General features: G+C 43.9%; 2 protein-coding genes across 3 annotated transcripts; one reads left to right on the forward strand and one right to left on the reverse strand.

Annotated features, from left to right (window-relative positions):
- Positions 1-476: 476 nt before the first annotated feature.
- LOC139545870 (uncharacterized) lies at positions 477-7,055 on the reverse strand. Its single transcript, XM_071354071.1, has 2 exons — positions 6,767-7,055; positions 477-3,863 (listed from the first exon to the last, which is right to left on the reverse strand). Exons 1-2 carry the CDS (start codon positions 7,053-7,055, stop codon positions 1,294-1,296), a joined length of 2,859 nt encoding a protein of 952 aa, XP_071210172.1. The 3' UTR covers positions 477-1,293.
- LOC139546363 (vascular cell adhesion protein 1-like) lies at positions 6,993-14,247 on the forward strand. Of its 2 annotated transcripts, none has more exons than XM_071354671.1 (5): positions 6,993-7,100; positions 10,725-10,991; positions 12,565-12,990; positions 13,149-13,388; positions 13,629-14,247. In XM_071354671.1, exons 2-5 carry the CDS (start codon positions 10,826-10,828, stop codon positions 13,700-13,702), a joined length of 906 nt encoding a protein of 301 aa, XP_071210772.1. In that variant the 5' UTR covers positions 6,993-7,100; positions 10,725-10,825; the 3' UTR covers positions 13,703-14,247. The 2 variants fall into 2 exon arrangements, with proteins under 2 accessions (XP_071210772.1, XP_071210765.1); XM_071354664.1 differs by lacking the exon at positions 6,993-7,100 and adding an exon at positions 8,602-8,990.
- Positions 14,248-14,909: the final 662 nt, after the last annotated feature.

Raw genomic sequence — 14,909 nt, forward strand, 5'->3', positions numbered from 1 at the left:
ACAATCTCTCAAAATTTGAGACATCTGTGGCATTGTGTTGTGTGACAAAACTGCACATTTTAGAGTGGCCTTTTATACTCCCCAGCACAAGGTGCACCTGTGTAATGATCATTCTGTTTAATCAGCTTGATATGCCACACCTGTCAGGTGGATGAATTATCTTGGCAAATCAGAAATGTTCACTAACCGGGATGTAAACAAATTTGTGCACAACATTTTTGAGAAATAAGCTTCTGTGCTTATGGAAAAATTCTGGGGTCTTTTATTTCAGCTCATGAAACATGGGACCAACACTTTACATGTTGTGTTATATGTTACATTATATTTCTATCAGCAGTGTGATCTTATATTATTTACAACAGTGTATAGCATCTGTTATCCTTAATTTATTATCACCATGTTACTATACTGACTTGTCATCGATAAAGACAATCTACCAACATAATACACTTTCAATGAGGAAGAGGAGCCACACAGACAGTTGGAACTGTTTGTATTTATAATTCAGTTGAAGGATAGTTGACAACATCTTACACAGTTTACAAGCAGATCATGACATGACAATACACTCATATGGTTGACTTTGGATGTCAATTGGAGGTCTTCATATACCCGAATATACCCGAGACCCGGGCCCTTTCGGGTCTGAAATTCTAACTTGTCCCTCGGGTCAGGGTGGTTCCTGTTTGATTGTCATCGGATCTTGGGTCTATGTAACTACAGCTGATATATCGAATGGACCGACGGCTCTGCATAGTCTATAGCATATACATTTTATGCAAATCAGGTGAAATTTACTTATAGAAGGCCTAGCCAACATATGAAGACCTATTAGTTAACCAAAATTGCAACTTGGCCCATATCTGGACCCGTGAAGACCTCTAATGTCAATATAAACCGGCCCTTCTACTGATTTGAAGTATGTATAATTTTTTTTTATTTACAACTGAATTCTACTGGAGTCTATGGACTTATTTTGTATTCAATAGAATAGCCCATAGGGCCAATTGTCAAATGTAGTTCACTACAGAATAGGGTGCATGGACAAATGTAGTTCACTACAGAATAGGGCCCATGGTCAAATGTAGTGCACTACAGAATAGGGCCCATGGTCAAATGTAGTGCACTACAGAATAGGGCCCATGGTCAAATGTAGTGCACTACAGAGGGAATTGTGTGCCATTTGGGACACTCAGCCCCAGTATATACTATATATATAGACTCAGCCCCCAGTATATACTATATACAGACACAGGCCAAGCCTTCTCAGATTTTTCTCAGATGCTGTACTGCTCATTTAAACAGGAAGGCTCCAGGGCAGGTTTTATTTTGGACAAACTTATCGACGACCTTGTCGTGAAAGTCTGACCTGAGTCCTTGAATGAAGTCCTTCTCGACAGAGAGCATGGACAGTGCATTTAGCCTGCCATTGTTCTGTTGCCAAGCGACCGCGGATCCCGAGGTGTTCCGAGAACACGGCAACGCCTGGATTCTTTTCAGAGTGGGGAGCCTTCTATCAGACTCGGCGGTCTGCATGGGAGTGGTGATGATGATTTTGAGAAGAGAGACCGTCTCTGACAAAACATCCTGGAGGTTGAGCTCGCTGATTGTTTTCAGTAAAGACAGAGCTGTTGTACCCCTGTGGAGCTCCGTGTGTTGGTACAGGGAGGTCAATTCATCTTTCAGCTTCCCAGTGTTAACCACCGGCCATAGCTTGGCAGCACACTGTAGGGCTGAGCACGGGAAACAGCCTACGAACTTAGAGAAGAGCGTGGGATTCACCAGTTTGGCTGCGATTAAATGGTCACTACCTTGAGAAAACCTGTGATGCACATGTGTGACGATGATGTCACATGCCTTTCTCATGACCGCTGCAGTTGTCTTTGTGTTGTCTGACGTGGGGCCTACGTGTGCTGTGGCCTCAGCTCTTCCCTGTTGGGCCTGAACGTACTTCTCGAAACTATCAACTGCCTGTTCGATGTCCGCCACGACAATGTCCCTTTTGTGTATATTGACAGTGAGAACATCCACCTCTTGCATGACCAAATAGAATAATTCCAGTAGTTGTAGGAACGTGGAGTCCCTGAGTTTGGCTGACAGGCCATAAGCCTCTCTGATAGAGTCCTGGTCCCACATCGGCTGTGTCCTAATATCCTCCACACACTTCTGAAGAGCAACGCGATTCTCCCAAACCACACGGACCGTTTCTCGCTCACAGTTCCACCCTGCAGCTGTAGCTCTCTTTGGCTGATCTTGGAAGAAGGTCTCGAACAAAGACAAATCCGCAAAAAACACTTTGAGTCGGGTCGCTGTCGCCGAGCAGATCTGCTGGAGTGTGACACGTAGCGGGTGAGCGTAGCAGTGCACAAAGTTAGCGTTGGGATAGGTGCGTTTCAGGTGAGTTTCCAGGTCGCGTACGTCGGCCCCATCCACTGCTGCCGCCGCGACCCCATCGTACGTCTGAGCGATCAGCTTGTGCTCCAGTTTCAGTGGCTCCAGCGAGTCCTTGACCGCGTTGGTGAGACCGGCGGCCGTTTTATCCTTTAGGTCCACAAACTCCCAAAACCTCTCGGTGACGCTATTGTCTGGAAGCATGTACCGTAGCACGACAGAGACCTGCTGTGGCGTACATGAGTAGATTGTTAGCCCAAGAAGCTGATCTTGGGCCAGTATGGCATTTTCCACACTAATGGTCAAGGTTGGGAGTGGAGACGCTGATCCTAGATCTGTAGCTAGGGGTAATGTCACCCTGGAGGAGACCTCCCCTGTCCACGGCATGCCGTCCACCTGCACCGCTACGAAGCTAGCCGCCCCCACCTCCTTGGTAATCGCCTCTTTGTACACCTCGTGCATACAGTCAAACAGTTTGTTTTGTACACAGCCTCTTGGGTGCTTAAAGAAGCCGTGAGCGTCGTAATGCCTCTGGAGTCTCGAGTCTCCCTCGCACATCGTCTCAAAGATGCACTTAAACATGGATGTGTTTAGAGAGTCCGACTCGACCCGGCCGCTCCGCCACCACGTGGCAGCCATGTGTCTCCCACACAGCACGTAGCATTTGACCATTCTACCCAGCACGTACCTGTTCTCCTCAGTTTGTCTGTTGTGTATCTCAATGGAGCTTGGGTTTACGCTGACCAGCTGACCAGCGGCGTTAGTCTTCCCTAGAAATCCCAGTTTCATGCCGTTTTCCAGATGAGTACAACAACTCTCGTGTTTCGAAATCCTTTCGGAGAGGTGCTTCAGGTCCTTGAAACCCACCGTCGACCATGTGCCCTCTTTGCCGAATAAAAGGCACGGGAAGCAGTACAGCGCCTTTTTGGCGACGCTAGCCGTCAGCCACGATTTCTTATGGAACCACGAGGTGTTGAATGAACGGGTCGGGTCCTTTCCCTTTGTTCTGTGTTGGGGAAGTGTTATTTCTACATCAGGTGGCTGGTGGGGACCGAGACTTTTTATCTGGAGTTTCTCCTCCTGCGACAAAGTGTAACGGTTAGTAAGGAGAAAATCCACATGGTTACTGATTGATGTTGGTTTTCTGGCCTGGTTCAAGCTCTCATCACATATATCTTTATGTTTACTAGGATCCCCATTAGCTGACACGATGATGAAAGAAAATTGCGGGAGGACTGGTGGGAGGATTGGTGAGAAGGAGCTGGAAGTCTTTTTCCGTTTGGGAGGACATGTTATAACGTGGCTGCGGTCTTTACAAGTGTGTCTTCTCAACTCCTCTGGCTCATAGAAACTAGTGAAGCAGTCCATGCAGTGGTGACGTTTCTGTCTTGAGTTCCTCCGTCTGTGTTGTTGCTGGTTTCCTGCTACTGTGGTATTGGGCTCGCCGAGTGAGCCTGAGTTGGAGCTCTCTCCTGTGAGAATATATTAACAGATTTGCAAAAAATTATTTCACCTTTATTTAACCAGGTAGGCTAGTTGAGAACAAGTTCTCATTTACAACTGCGACCTGGCCAAGATAAAGCAAAGCAGTGTGACACAAACAACAACACAGAGTTACACATGGAATAAACAAACACACAGTCAATAACACAATAGAAAAAAAGTCTATATACAGTGTGTGCAAACGAGGTAAGATAAAGGAGGTAAGGCAATAAATAGGCCGTAGTGACGAAATAATTACAATTTAGCAATTAAACACTGGAGTGATAGAAGATGAATGGCAAAGTAATATGGGATTACAATCAGAAAAGTAAAAAAAAAAATGCATTGATTATTTAGAATTCAGGTGTGATTAAAACACCAAATGATACAAAGGCATCTCCCCAATTAAATGACAGCGCCTATCAGAATGTATGAGGTTAAAGGGGAAGTTTACCTAAAATACCAAATTTCCCCAAGTGATTCCATACATTGAAACTAGTTAGGTGGAGTTCTCCCCCTCTCTCTCCCTGCAGTCTAGAACTGGAAAGCTGCTAAAAGGGTCCCGTTACTCGTCTTTCTGTACGACTAACTCTGCTCTGTTGTCAAAGAGTGATTGTGAAATCTGCGAAATGTGGACAGATTCTTTGATTTATTGAAAGCGTATGGCCAAATCAGCAAGTTTTTTAAACCAAAATTACTAATGGTTTTGAGTCAGGAAATTTGTACTTTCCCACCTAAAACGATTGCGATTATTTTATGTGGCCGACTGCAACAACAGCAGAGATGGGTAACAACTGTGCATGTGCGCTCTCGTGGGGCAAACTCTGACCAGTGGAGGCTGGTGGGAGGAGCTATAGGAGGACAGGCTCATTGTAATGGCTGGAATGGAATAAAGGGAACGGAGTCTAACCTGTGGTTTCCATATGTTTGATAACGTTCCATTTATTCCATTCCAACCATTACACGCTGTCGTACACGTCGATCCAGAGCATCCCAAACATGCTCAATGAGTATGCGGGCCATGGAAGAACTGGGACATTTTCAGCTTCCAGGAATTGTGTACAGATCCTTGCGACATGGGGCCGTTTATTATCATGCTGAAACATGAGGTGATGGCGGTGGATAAATGGCACGACAATGGGCCTCAGGATCTCATCACTGAAGTCTTTTGTCGTTTTCTCAGCTTGTAATTTCCTTAAACCTGGTAAAACGGATGACATTTGGACATCTTGCATAGGACCAATCTTTCCACTGTTTTGAAGTTATGGCGTTTCCTCCCCGGTCCCTATACGAAACAGACAACTTTACTGGTGTTAACTAGATTACTAATGCATTCATTCTAACGATGTAAGACATTATTCTGGTGAGCATTACTTTATTTAGTTTTCTGGGGCAACAAGTTATGACAGAAGAGAAGCTGCATGTATCAAACTATAGTTGACAAAACAAATGGACTACCAAATGTCAGAAATTATAATATGGCCTAGCAAATGTCAGAAATTATAATTTGGCCTAGCAAATGTCAGAAATTATAAGCATAAACTTGTCTAAATTAGGGGTGAAAGTAGCCAGTAGGAAATGAATTATGGCTGGCTAAATTATAGGGTAATTATTATGGTGGATCTAACTGCGCAGGTAGCCTACTTTTTGAAGTGATTTGTTTGAAAATCAGATGAAAACAGCATCACACAACACCCATGATATGTGAAACTGAGCCCGCACAGACCGCAAAAACTACAGTGTACGGGAGGAGATGTTTACATGCCACAGTATCCTGTCTTAGATCAACTCAACCCTGGCATCTTATCCGGGTTTCTCATAACCGGGATACAAGCTTTTCTCAGGTTATTGTAAAACGGGATATGGGTGTTTATACGCGTCAACTCAAAAACAGAATAGTTGAGTATCCTGAATAATAACGGGATATGGGTGTTTATATGTAAACATGGTCAGTGGCTAAATCAGAGTTGAACATGTGATGTAAAATCCCTTGAGAAAACATTTTAAAATGCATCTTCTGAATTAAACGAAGATTAGTATTTTGCCGTTTGGCATCTCGAAAAACATACTACGGGACAATGATCACTGAGATCATATGCAAATACTCCACTAGACAAATATTTATGGATGTTATTAGTCAGAAGTTTATAAATCAATGAGGAGTTAACAGAGTTTTTCATATTTAGGATCAATTGAGTCAATGCATATACTCTTTAACCCCCTTGCATAAGACAAAACAATCCCCATCAAAATCCATCTATTTAAGATAGAGATTGCTGTTTTTTTGTTGTTGTATGGGCTGCGTCTCAATCTACTGCATCAGCCAATGGCAGCCTTCTGCATCTGCGGTGGAAGGTGGGCAAGCTACAGTGGTGTTTGTCAGACCACGAGACATGCCGAAAATTGTTCTTTCTCGCGAAAAACGTCAGGAACGGTTTGGGCTATAAATTACTATGAGCACTATGGAATGATGAGACTCTCACGAACACGATAGTTCACAAGCGTCACGGATCTCGCCTGAAGTCAGTACCGCCGATCTGCCCAACTTCTGTCTGTAGTGTCCGAACAGCTTGGGTCTACACACTTGTTTTGTTCTAGGACGGCCACAATACTCATCTGAAGGTAGCACGGTACCATATATTTTTTTATGAATGTAGGTATATACGGACGTAGTCTAGTGCCAAAAATATGGGTACAAAAACGTAAAATTATTGTTATCTGTTTTTCCATGTCACGTGACCCTTTTATGTAGCTTTCCAGTTCTAGGCTGCCGGGAGAGAAGGCTAACTCCACCCAACCAGTTTCAATGTATGGAATCACTTGGGAAATTTTAGGTCAACTGTATTATTTTGTCATTGACATCTCTCCATACCCCACATCCAACCTAACTGACCTGGAGGAGCCATATCAGCATTTCTCTCCTCTTCTACTTGGACCTCTCTCTTCTCCCCCTCTTCCTTATCTTCTTTGATTTCGCTCTCTTCTTCTTTAACATGTCCCTTCTCCTCCTTTTTGACAATCACATTGAGTTCCAGTGTTTGACTGCAGTCCTCCAGCTTCACTGAGACGCAGTCCTCCAGCTTCACTGAGACGCAGTCCTCCAGCTTCACTGACACAGTCTCTGGACCAGGCTGTGAGCTTCTCTGGACTGGAACGCCACAGCCAGAACTCGGTTCAGACATGGTGGGCTAGAGGTGGGTCAGTAGAACCAGAGGCGGTATAAAAAGGTGAGTTTCCCAAACAAACAGGTTATACCACATTTGGGAAAGGGGTGCAATGCAAACGTGTGTACGCTGAAGTGGTAGTAAACAAAGCAAGCTAGCCATTTTACATTTGAGTAATTTAGCAGATACTCTTATCCAGAGCAACATACGAGTGCATCACTTTTCGTAGCCAACAGCAATAGCTAAATAATATATTACGGACAAAACACAATGCAAAGTGTTAGCTAGCTAGAAAGATACCAACCTATTTAGCTGCAGTCACTTTCCAACCCAAGACAATGGCTAGTGTAACGTTAGCTAGCTTACAAGCTAGGATAACACGCCCTCTAAAAGACTCAAGAGTTTGTCTGAGACATGCGTTATTTAAATAACTCATTAAAAAGTTCTAAATGAAAATGTAAAACACATTTAAACAAATGTCCTAGCTACCTGAAATAATTGTTTGTTTGGATGAGAATATCGATGGAAAACTACTTGACGCCAGCTAGCAATAACTTCCGGGTGACGTCATTTGGGGGTGAAATCCTTCAACATAAGAGTCCTGTCTTGTAAACCGTGTGTAAATGGGTAATGAAGGCGAAATAAACGATTGGAAATATATGCACAATTATAATCGTATCGTATACTGGTTATCAAACATGTATTTCTCCACTTATGATCAGATCTGTGTTTAGCCTTCTCCTATTATTTTGGAATCGCCTACTATTCAACACACTAGCAGACATATATTATTTATATATATATATATATATATATTATTTATTTAACCTTTATTTAACTAGGCAAGTCAGTTAAGAACAAATTCTTATTTACAATGATGGCCTACCAAAAGGCAAAAGGCCTCCTGCGGGGATGGGGGATGAGATTAAAAATAAAAATAAATTACATAAAAATATAGGACAAAAACACACATCACACATCACGACAAGAGACAACACAACACTACCTAAAGAGAGACCTAAGACGACAGCATAGCATAGCAGCAAGACATGACAACAACATGGTAGCAACACAACATAGTAGCAGCACAAAACAGGGTACAAACATTGTTGGGCACAGACAACAGCACAAAGGGCAAGAAGGTAGAGACAACAATACATCACGCAAAGCAGCACATATCAACACATAGTATTTGATACTTTAGTGTGTATGTGTGTAGCCTTCTCCTACTATTCAACTCATTAGCAGACATAGTATCTGATACTTTAGTGTGTATGTGTGTAGCCTTCTCCTACTATTCAACTCATTAGCAGACATAGTATCTGATACTTTAGTGTGTATGTACTGTGTGCTGTAAATGGTGTGTGTACTGCCCACCCCTTCTTAAGCCACATTGTGTTTAGACTAGCACTCTATCCTCCCTTCCTTCCTCTCACAGGTCTTCGTCCTGAATGGCACCCTGCGCCCTAAGTAGTGCACTATATAGGGAATAGGGTGCCATTGGCCATAGGACTCTGGTTAAAAGTAGTGCACTATATAGGGAATAGGGTGCCATTTTAGGAACGCGGTCGTAGTCAGAACAGTAGGAACACCCAGGTTGGTCACAGGACAAACCCAAAAGACTAAAGAAAAGGGACAATGAGCTGGACACACACACATCGGAGGAGATCAGCTATCTTCGTCTCAGTTACTAAGAGAACTCTTTGGACACACATCGGAGGAGATCAGCCATCTTCGTCTCAGTTACTAAGAGAACTCTTTGGACACACATCGGAGGAGATCAGCCATCTTCGTCTCAGTTACTAAGAGAACTCTTTGGACACACATCGGAGGAGATCAGCTTCGTCTCAGTTACTAAGAGAGCTCGAGGGGAGCTACTGATCTCTCAGTGAAGAAACATACACAGCATGCACACACACACTCTCCTCCTCCTCCTCCTCCTTCTGAAGCCAGGTGAGAGTGTGTGTGTGTGTGTGTGTGTGTGTGTGTGTGTGTGTGTGTGTGTGTGTGTGTGTGTGTGTGTGTGTGTGTGTGTGTGTGTGTGTGTGTGTGTGTGTGTGTGTGTGTGTGTGTGTGTGTGTGTGTGTGTGTGTGTGTGTGTGTGTGTGAAAATGAGGGAGAGAGGCGTGATACAGAGCAGTAGATCATGAAAGAGATTTAGTCTTTAGAACAGTGACAATTAGATCACCAGGAAATTATTGTTAAAAAAAAAAATCATATCATACTTCTTGTATTTTTTTAAATTCTATTTTCTATTATTATCATTATATTACATTACATTTAAGTCATTTAGCAGACGCTCTTATCCAGAGCGACTTACAAGTTGGTGCATTCACCTTATGATGTCCAGTGGAACAACCACTTTACAATAGTATCATTAGTATTATTATCATTATTATTATCACTGCATTGATGGGAAAGAGTTCTCAAAGTAAGAATTTCACTGTACTGTTTTACAGCTGTTGTATGGTGTTTTACAGCTGTTGTATGGTGTTTTACAGCTGTTGTATGGTGTTTTACCAGCTGTTGTATGGTGTTTTACAGCTGTTGTATGGTGTTTTACAGCTGTTGTATGGTGTTTTACAGCTGTTGTATGCTGTTTTACAGCTGTTGTATGCTGTTTTACAGCTGTTGTATGCTGTTTTACAGCTGTTGTATGGTGTTTTACAGCTGTTGTATGCTGTTTTACAGCTGTTGTATGCTGTTTTACAGCTGTTGTATGCTGTTTTACAGCTGTTGTATGCTGTTTTACAGTTGTTGTATGCTTTGCACGGGGCGAATAAACTTTGAAACTTGATTTCAGATGTCTGATGTCATGTATGTTGAGGATTATATTACACTGAGATTGAGGTTGAGCGAGATAGAGATGGCGGTTGAACAAATACACACACACACACAGTGCTATCATGACTGTACATATATTGCCTATGTCAGTAAAAGTAAATGAGATCATAATATCCCAGAGGACCACTGAACAATGTTCATAGAGAGGAATGAGGTAATTGGCTGATAAATGGTCACAGAGAGGCGATTGGCTAGGTCAGGGACTCCTTCCTTCCTGTCAGGAACTCCTTTCCTCTCCTCATTTTTGGAAATGAAGTGTGTGTGTGCATGCGTGTGCTGTTGCTGTGTTTGGATGTTGGCGTTGTCAGCATTCTCTGTCAATGACAATGGTGAGGTCACATCCCTTTCCTCCTGTTCCACCAGCACCTCTCTCTCTCTCTCTCTCTCTCTCTCTCTCTCTCTCTCTCTCTCTCTCTCTCTCTCTCTCTCTCTCTCTCTCTCTCTCTCTCTCTCTCTCTCTCTCTCTCTCTCTCTCTCTCTCTCTCTCTCTCTCTCTCTCTCTCTGTCTCTGTCTCTGTCTCTCTCTCTGTCTCTCTGTCTCTCTCTCTGTCTCTCTCTCTCTCTCTCTGTCTCTCTCTCTCTCTCTGTCTCTCTCTCTCTCTCTGTCTCTCTGTCTCTCTCTCTGTCTCTCTCTCTCTCTCTGTCTGTCTCTCTCTCTCTCTCTCTCTCTCTCTCTCTCTCTCTCTCTCTCTCTCTCTCTCTCAAAGTGTGTAGTCATGCTTCTGGACCAAGACGGAGTTTCCTATTTGCGTAATTGTTAAGACGTTGGTTTCCTGACACTTCCAGGCTCTCCACTCACAGACATCATATCTCTCCCCTCCCCACATCCGTTTCTCTCTCCAGGCGTGTGTGAGTCCTGTTCCCTGGTGGTCAGTCCTGCTGGGCTGGTGGTGAAGTATGAAGCTCCTGCTTCGGCCAACTGCACCTCCGATACGGTCACCTTTATGGGCTGGGAGTCGAGCCAGGGAGAATCTCAGTTCTTTAGCCCTGGGGTAAAAGAGCTGACTTGGAGAGTAGACAGCCTGACTGACTGGAATATAAAGCCTCAATGCTTTGAGATGTCTGAGGAGGGAGGCCAATGTGCCAGAGTGCTGAATGTTACTGTTTACAGTGAGTAACTTCCCTCTTATGTTTGCTCTCTGACTCTCTCGTGTCTCCCAATATCTTTTGTCTGTGCAGAAACCTGTTAGTGACACACTGACCAGAAACCTGTTAGTGACACACTGACCAGAAACCTGTTAGTAACTGACCAGAAACCTGTTAGTAACTGACCAGAAACCTGTTAGTAACTGACCAGAAACCTGTTAGTGACACACTGACCAGAAACCTGTTAGTAACACACTGACCAGAAACCTGTTAGTAACACACTGACCAGAAACCTGTTAGTAACACACTGACCAGAAACCTGTTAGTAACTGACCAGAAACCTGTTAGTAACACACTGACCAGAAACCTGTTAGTAACTGACCAGAAACCGGTTAGTGACACACTGACCAGAAACCTGTTAGTAACTGACCAGAAACCTGTTTGTAACACACTGACCAGAAACCTGTTAGTAACTGACCAGAAACCTGTTAGTAACTGACCAGAAACCTGTTAGTAACTGACCAGAAACCTGTTAGTGACACACTGACCAGAAACCTGTTAGTAACACACTGACCAGAAACCTGTTAGTAACACACTGACCAGAAACCTGTTTGTAACTGACCAGAAACCGGTTAGTGACACACTGACCAGAAACCTGTTAGTAACTGACCAGAAACCTGTTTGTAACACACTGACCAGAAACCTGTTAGTAACTGACCAGAAACCTGTTAGTGACACACTGACCAGAAACCTGTTAGTAACTGACCAGAAACCTGTTAGTAACTGACCAGAAACCTGTTAGTGACACACTGACCAGAAACCTGTTAGTAACTGACCAGAAACCTGTTAGTGACACACTGACCAGAAACCTGTTAGTAACTGACCAGAAACCTGTTAGTGACACACTGACCAGAAACCTGTTAGTAACACACTGACCAGAAACCTGTTAGTGACACACTGACCAGAAACCTGTTAGTAACGGACCAGAAACCTGTTAGTGACACACTGACCAGAAACCTGTTAGTGACACACTGACCAGAAACCTGTTAGTAACACACTGACCAGAAACCTGTTAGTAACACACTGACCAGAAACCTGTTTGTAACTGACCAGAAACCGGTTAGTGACACACTGACCAGAAACCTGTTAGTAACTGACCAGAAACCTGTTTGTAACACTCTGACCAGAAACCTGTTAGTATCTGACAAGAAACCTGTTAGTGACACACAGACCAGAAACCTGTTAGTAACTGACCAGAAACCTGTTAGTAACTGACCAGAAACCTGTTAGTGACACACTGACCAGAAACCTGTTTGTAACACACTGACCAGAAACCTGTTAGTAACTGACCAGAAACCTGTTAGTGACACACTGACCAGAAACCTGTTTGTAACACACTGACCAGAAACCTGTTAGTAACAGACCAGAAACCTGTTAGTGACACACTGACCAGAAACCTGTTAGTGACACACTGACCAGAAACCTGTTAGTAACTGACCAGAAACCTGTTAGTAACTGACCAGAAACCTATTAGTGACACACTGACCAGAAACACAATCTGTTAATTTCAATGGTGTGTGTTTCCCTTCCTCCACAGAGCTTCCAGACAGAGTCTCCATCAGATATTTAAGCCACTCTGGTCCCGTGGTTGAGGGGCATCAGTACTCTCTGCATTGTGTTGTCCAGAACATCGCTCCTATTGAGCACCTCAGAGTGACCTTCTTCAAAGTCTCTACCAATGGTGAACAGACAGTGTTATACACACAACCACTGAACAATGACATTCAACAACGGAACAATGACATTAGGGAACCGGTGAATGAGAGCTTTTCCCTGCAGTTCTCCCCCAGTAGTGTTGACAACATCAAGACACCAGAGAATGGGACCTATACCCTGGACTTCACCCCTAGTAGAGATGATGACGGGGCCCAGTTGTGGTGTTCAGCCATGTTGGATCTGGGACCAGAGGGACCCCAACCTCCTCCTGTAATGGAATCAGACCGCCTCAACATCAACGTGCACTGTGAGTCCATCTGGTGATTCGTGACTTGATTGGTAATGTCTATCTGTACAGATCAGTACTGTGGTTATGATGGTTGTAAAGATGACGGGGATCAAATGATGGGGATGTAATTATGAGGTCATGATGATGAAGTTTCATATCCTTTCTCTCCCCCCCAGTCGCTCCTGAGTTCTCCTGTTCTGCCAAGCTGCAGATGCGAGCGGGGGAGGGGCTAACTTGTAATGTCAGAGGCAATCCCCTCCCATCGGTCACCTGGCTGAGAGACGGACAGGTGCTGACGCCGCCCACACACCTGAGCAGAGAGGATGCTGGGAATTACACCCTCATGGCTTTGAACCGTATCGGAAAAGCCAATCACACAGTGGAGGTGGAGGTCCTACATGGCCCTGCTGCTAGAGGTGTGTTTGTGTGTGTGTGTGTGTGTGTGTGTGTGTGTGTGTGTGTGTGTGTGTGTGTGTGTGTGTGTGTGTGTGTGTGTGTGTGTGTGTGTGTGTGTGTGTGTGTGTGTGTGTGTGTGTGTGTGTGTGTGTGTGTGTGTGTGTGTGTGTGTGTGTGTGTGTGTGTGTGTGTGTGTGTGTGTGTCTGTGTGTGTGAAACTGATTTTTAAGGTGTTGTTCGACGTCTGTTTCCCTCCTCAGGAGCTTCCTGTCAGGCTGCTGGGAGTGCCACGGTGGCTGTACTGCTCCACCAGCTCATTCATTGGCTGTATTGAAGGATTATTTTATTGATTGAACGGTTGAGTTATTAACTGACCAATCAGGACATCGATCTCTGTGCTGGAGCTTTGTGATTTGACAGTGATCTGTGAGGGCAGTCTTCAATAGATCTGGAATCAGATCTGTGTTAGAAGAAAACCCCTTTTGCCTAAATATGAAATTAACTGTTTTGAAATGTGTTATTTGGAAGTAGTGCTATTGAACAGGTCTATAGTTAAGCAATAAGGCCCGAGGGGGTGTGGTATATGGCCAATATACCACGGCTAAGGGCTGAAATGTTTATTTCAAACCCAAACCTTAAATGTTTATTACTAATAAACTATATAAATGTTTAGGCCTAATCCTAACCCTAAATGTTTATTACTAATAAACTATATAAATCTTTAGGCCTAATCCTAACCCTAAATGTTTATTACTAATAAACTATATAAATGTTTCGGCCTAATCCTAACCCAGTCTCTAGCAACAGATCTGCCATTATCCTTATTGCAATGTTGTCAATGTTTTTTGTGACTAATAAAAGTTGACCCACAAACTGTCATTGGTTTAACATATTTGTTATCAGGTTGGCTGCGATGATGATGATGATGATGATGATGAGTGTGGGTGGATGTGTTTGTGTGTCACCCACCGTAGGTGACGTAGCCGCGCCATGTTATGCATTTTCAACCAGATCCGCAGGAGGAGTCGTCGTCACTATTTACCACAGGGTTTGTGCTATCTGGGATCCTTGGGATGTCCCTAACCTAAACCCTAAACCTAACCACTACCATTTTAAATGTCGACTTCAATGTTGTAGTGCGGTATGGACGTCCCAGGGATCCCAGATAGCATGGGCCGTTACCACAGCCGTAAAGTAAAAAACCCTGCATATTGCTACAATTCTCTTCTTAAAATCAGATTTAAAACCTAAATCTAACCACACTGCTAACGATATGCCCAACCCAAACCACACCGAACGCACACTGCTAACGGCCTCTGAAACGCAATGCTGCAAGGCAAATGCAGCGTTTCATTGTAAATGAATGTCATTCTGGTGAACCAAAACGCCATGACGCTGTCGGCGTGCGATGGAAGCGGCAGAATGATGGAGACGACAGGGTCAGTCCTGGTATAAGTAGAGCTACTGCAGGACATGTTGTTCAGGGTCAGTCCTGGTATAAGTAGAGCTACTGCAGGACATGTTGTTAATGTTGGCTCCAG

The sequence above is a fragment of the Salvelinus alpinus genome, chromosome 2, assembly GCF_045679555.1.
Source record: "Salvelinus alpinus chromosome 2, SLU_Salpinus.1, whole genome shotgun sequence".
NCBI lineage: Eukaryota > Metazoa > Chordata > Actinopteri > Salmoniformes > Salmonidae > Salvelinus > Salvelinus alpinus.

Coding starts and splice junctions, on each gene's coding strand:
- LOC139546363 (XM_071354664.1), top strand. CDS start 8,945: ATGCACACACACACTCTCCTCCTCCTCCTCCTCCTTCTGAAGCCAG. Junction 8,991..10,724: donor CCTCCTCCTTCTGAAGCCAG/GTGAGAGTGTGT, acceptor TTCTCTCTCCAG/GCGTGTGTGAGTCCTGTTCC. Junction 12,991..13,148: donor CCTCAACATCAACGTGCACT/GTGAGTCCATCT, acceptor TCTCCCCCCCAG/TCGCTCCTGAGTTCTCCTGT.
- LOC139545870 (XM_071354071.1), bottom strand. CDS start 7,055: ATGTCTGAACCGAGTTCTGGCTGTGGCGTTCCAGTCCAGAGAAGCTCA. Junction 3,864..6,766: donor TGCTGATATGGCTCCTCCAG/GTCAGTTAGGTT, acceptor ATATTCTCACAG/GAGAGAGCTCCAACTCAGGC.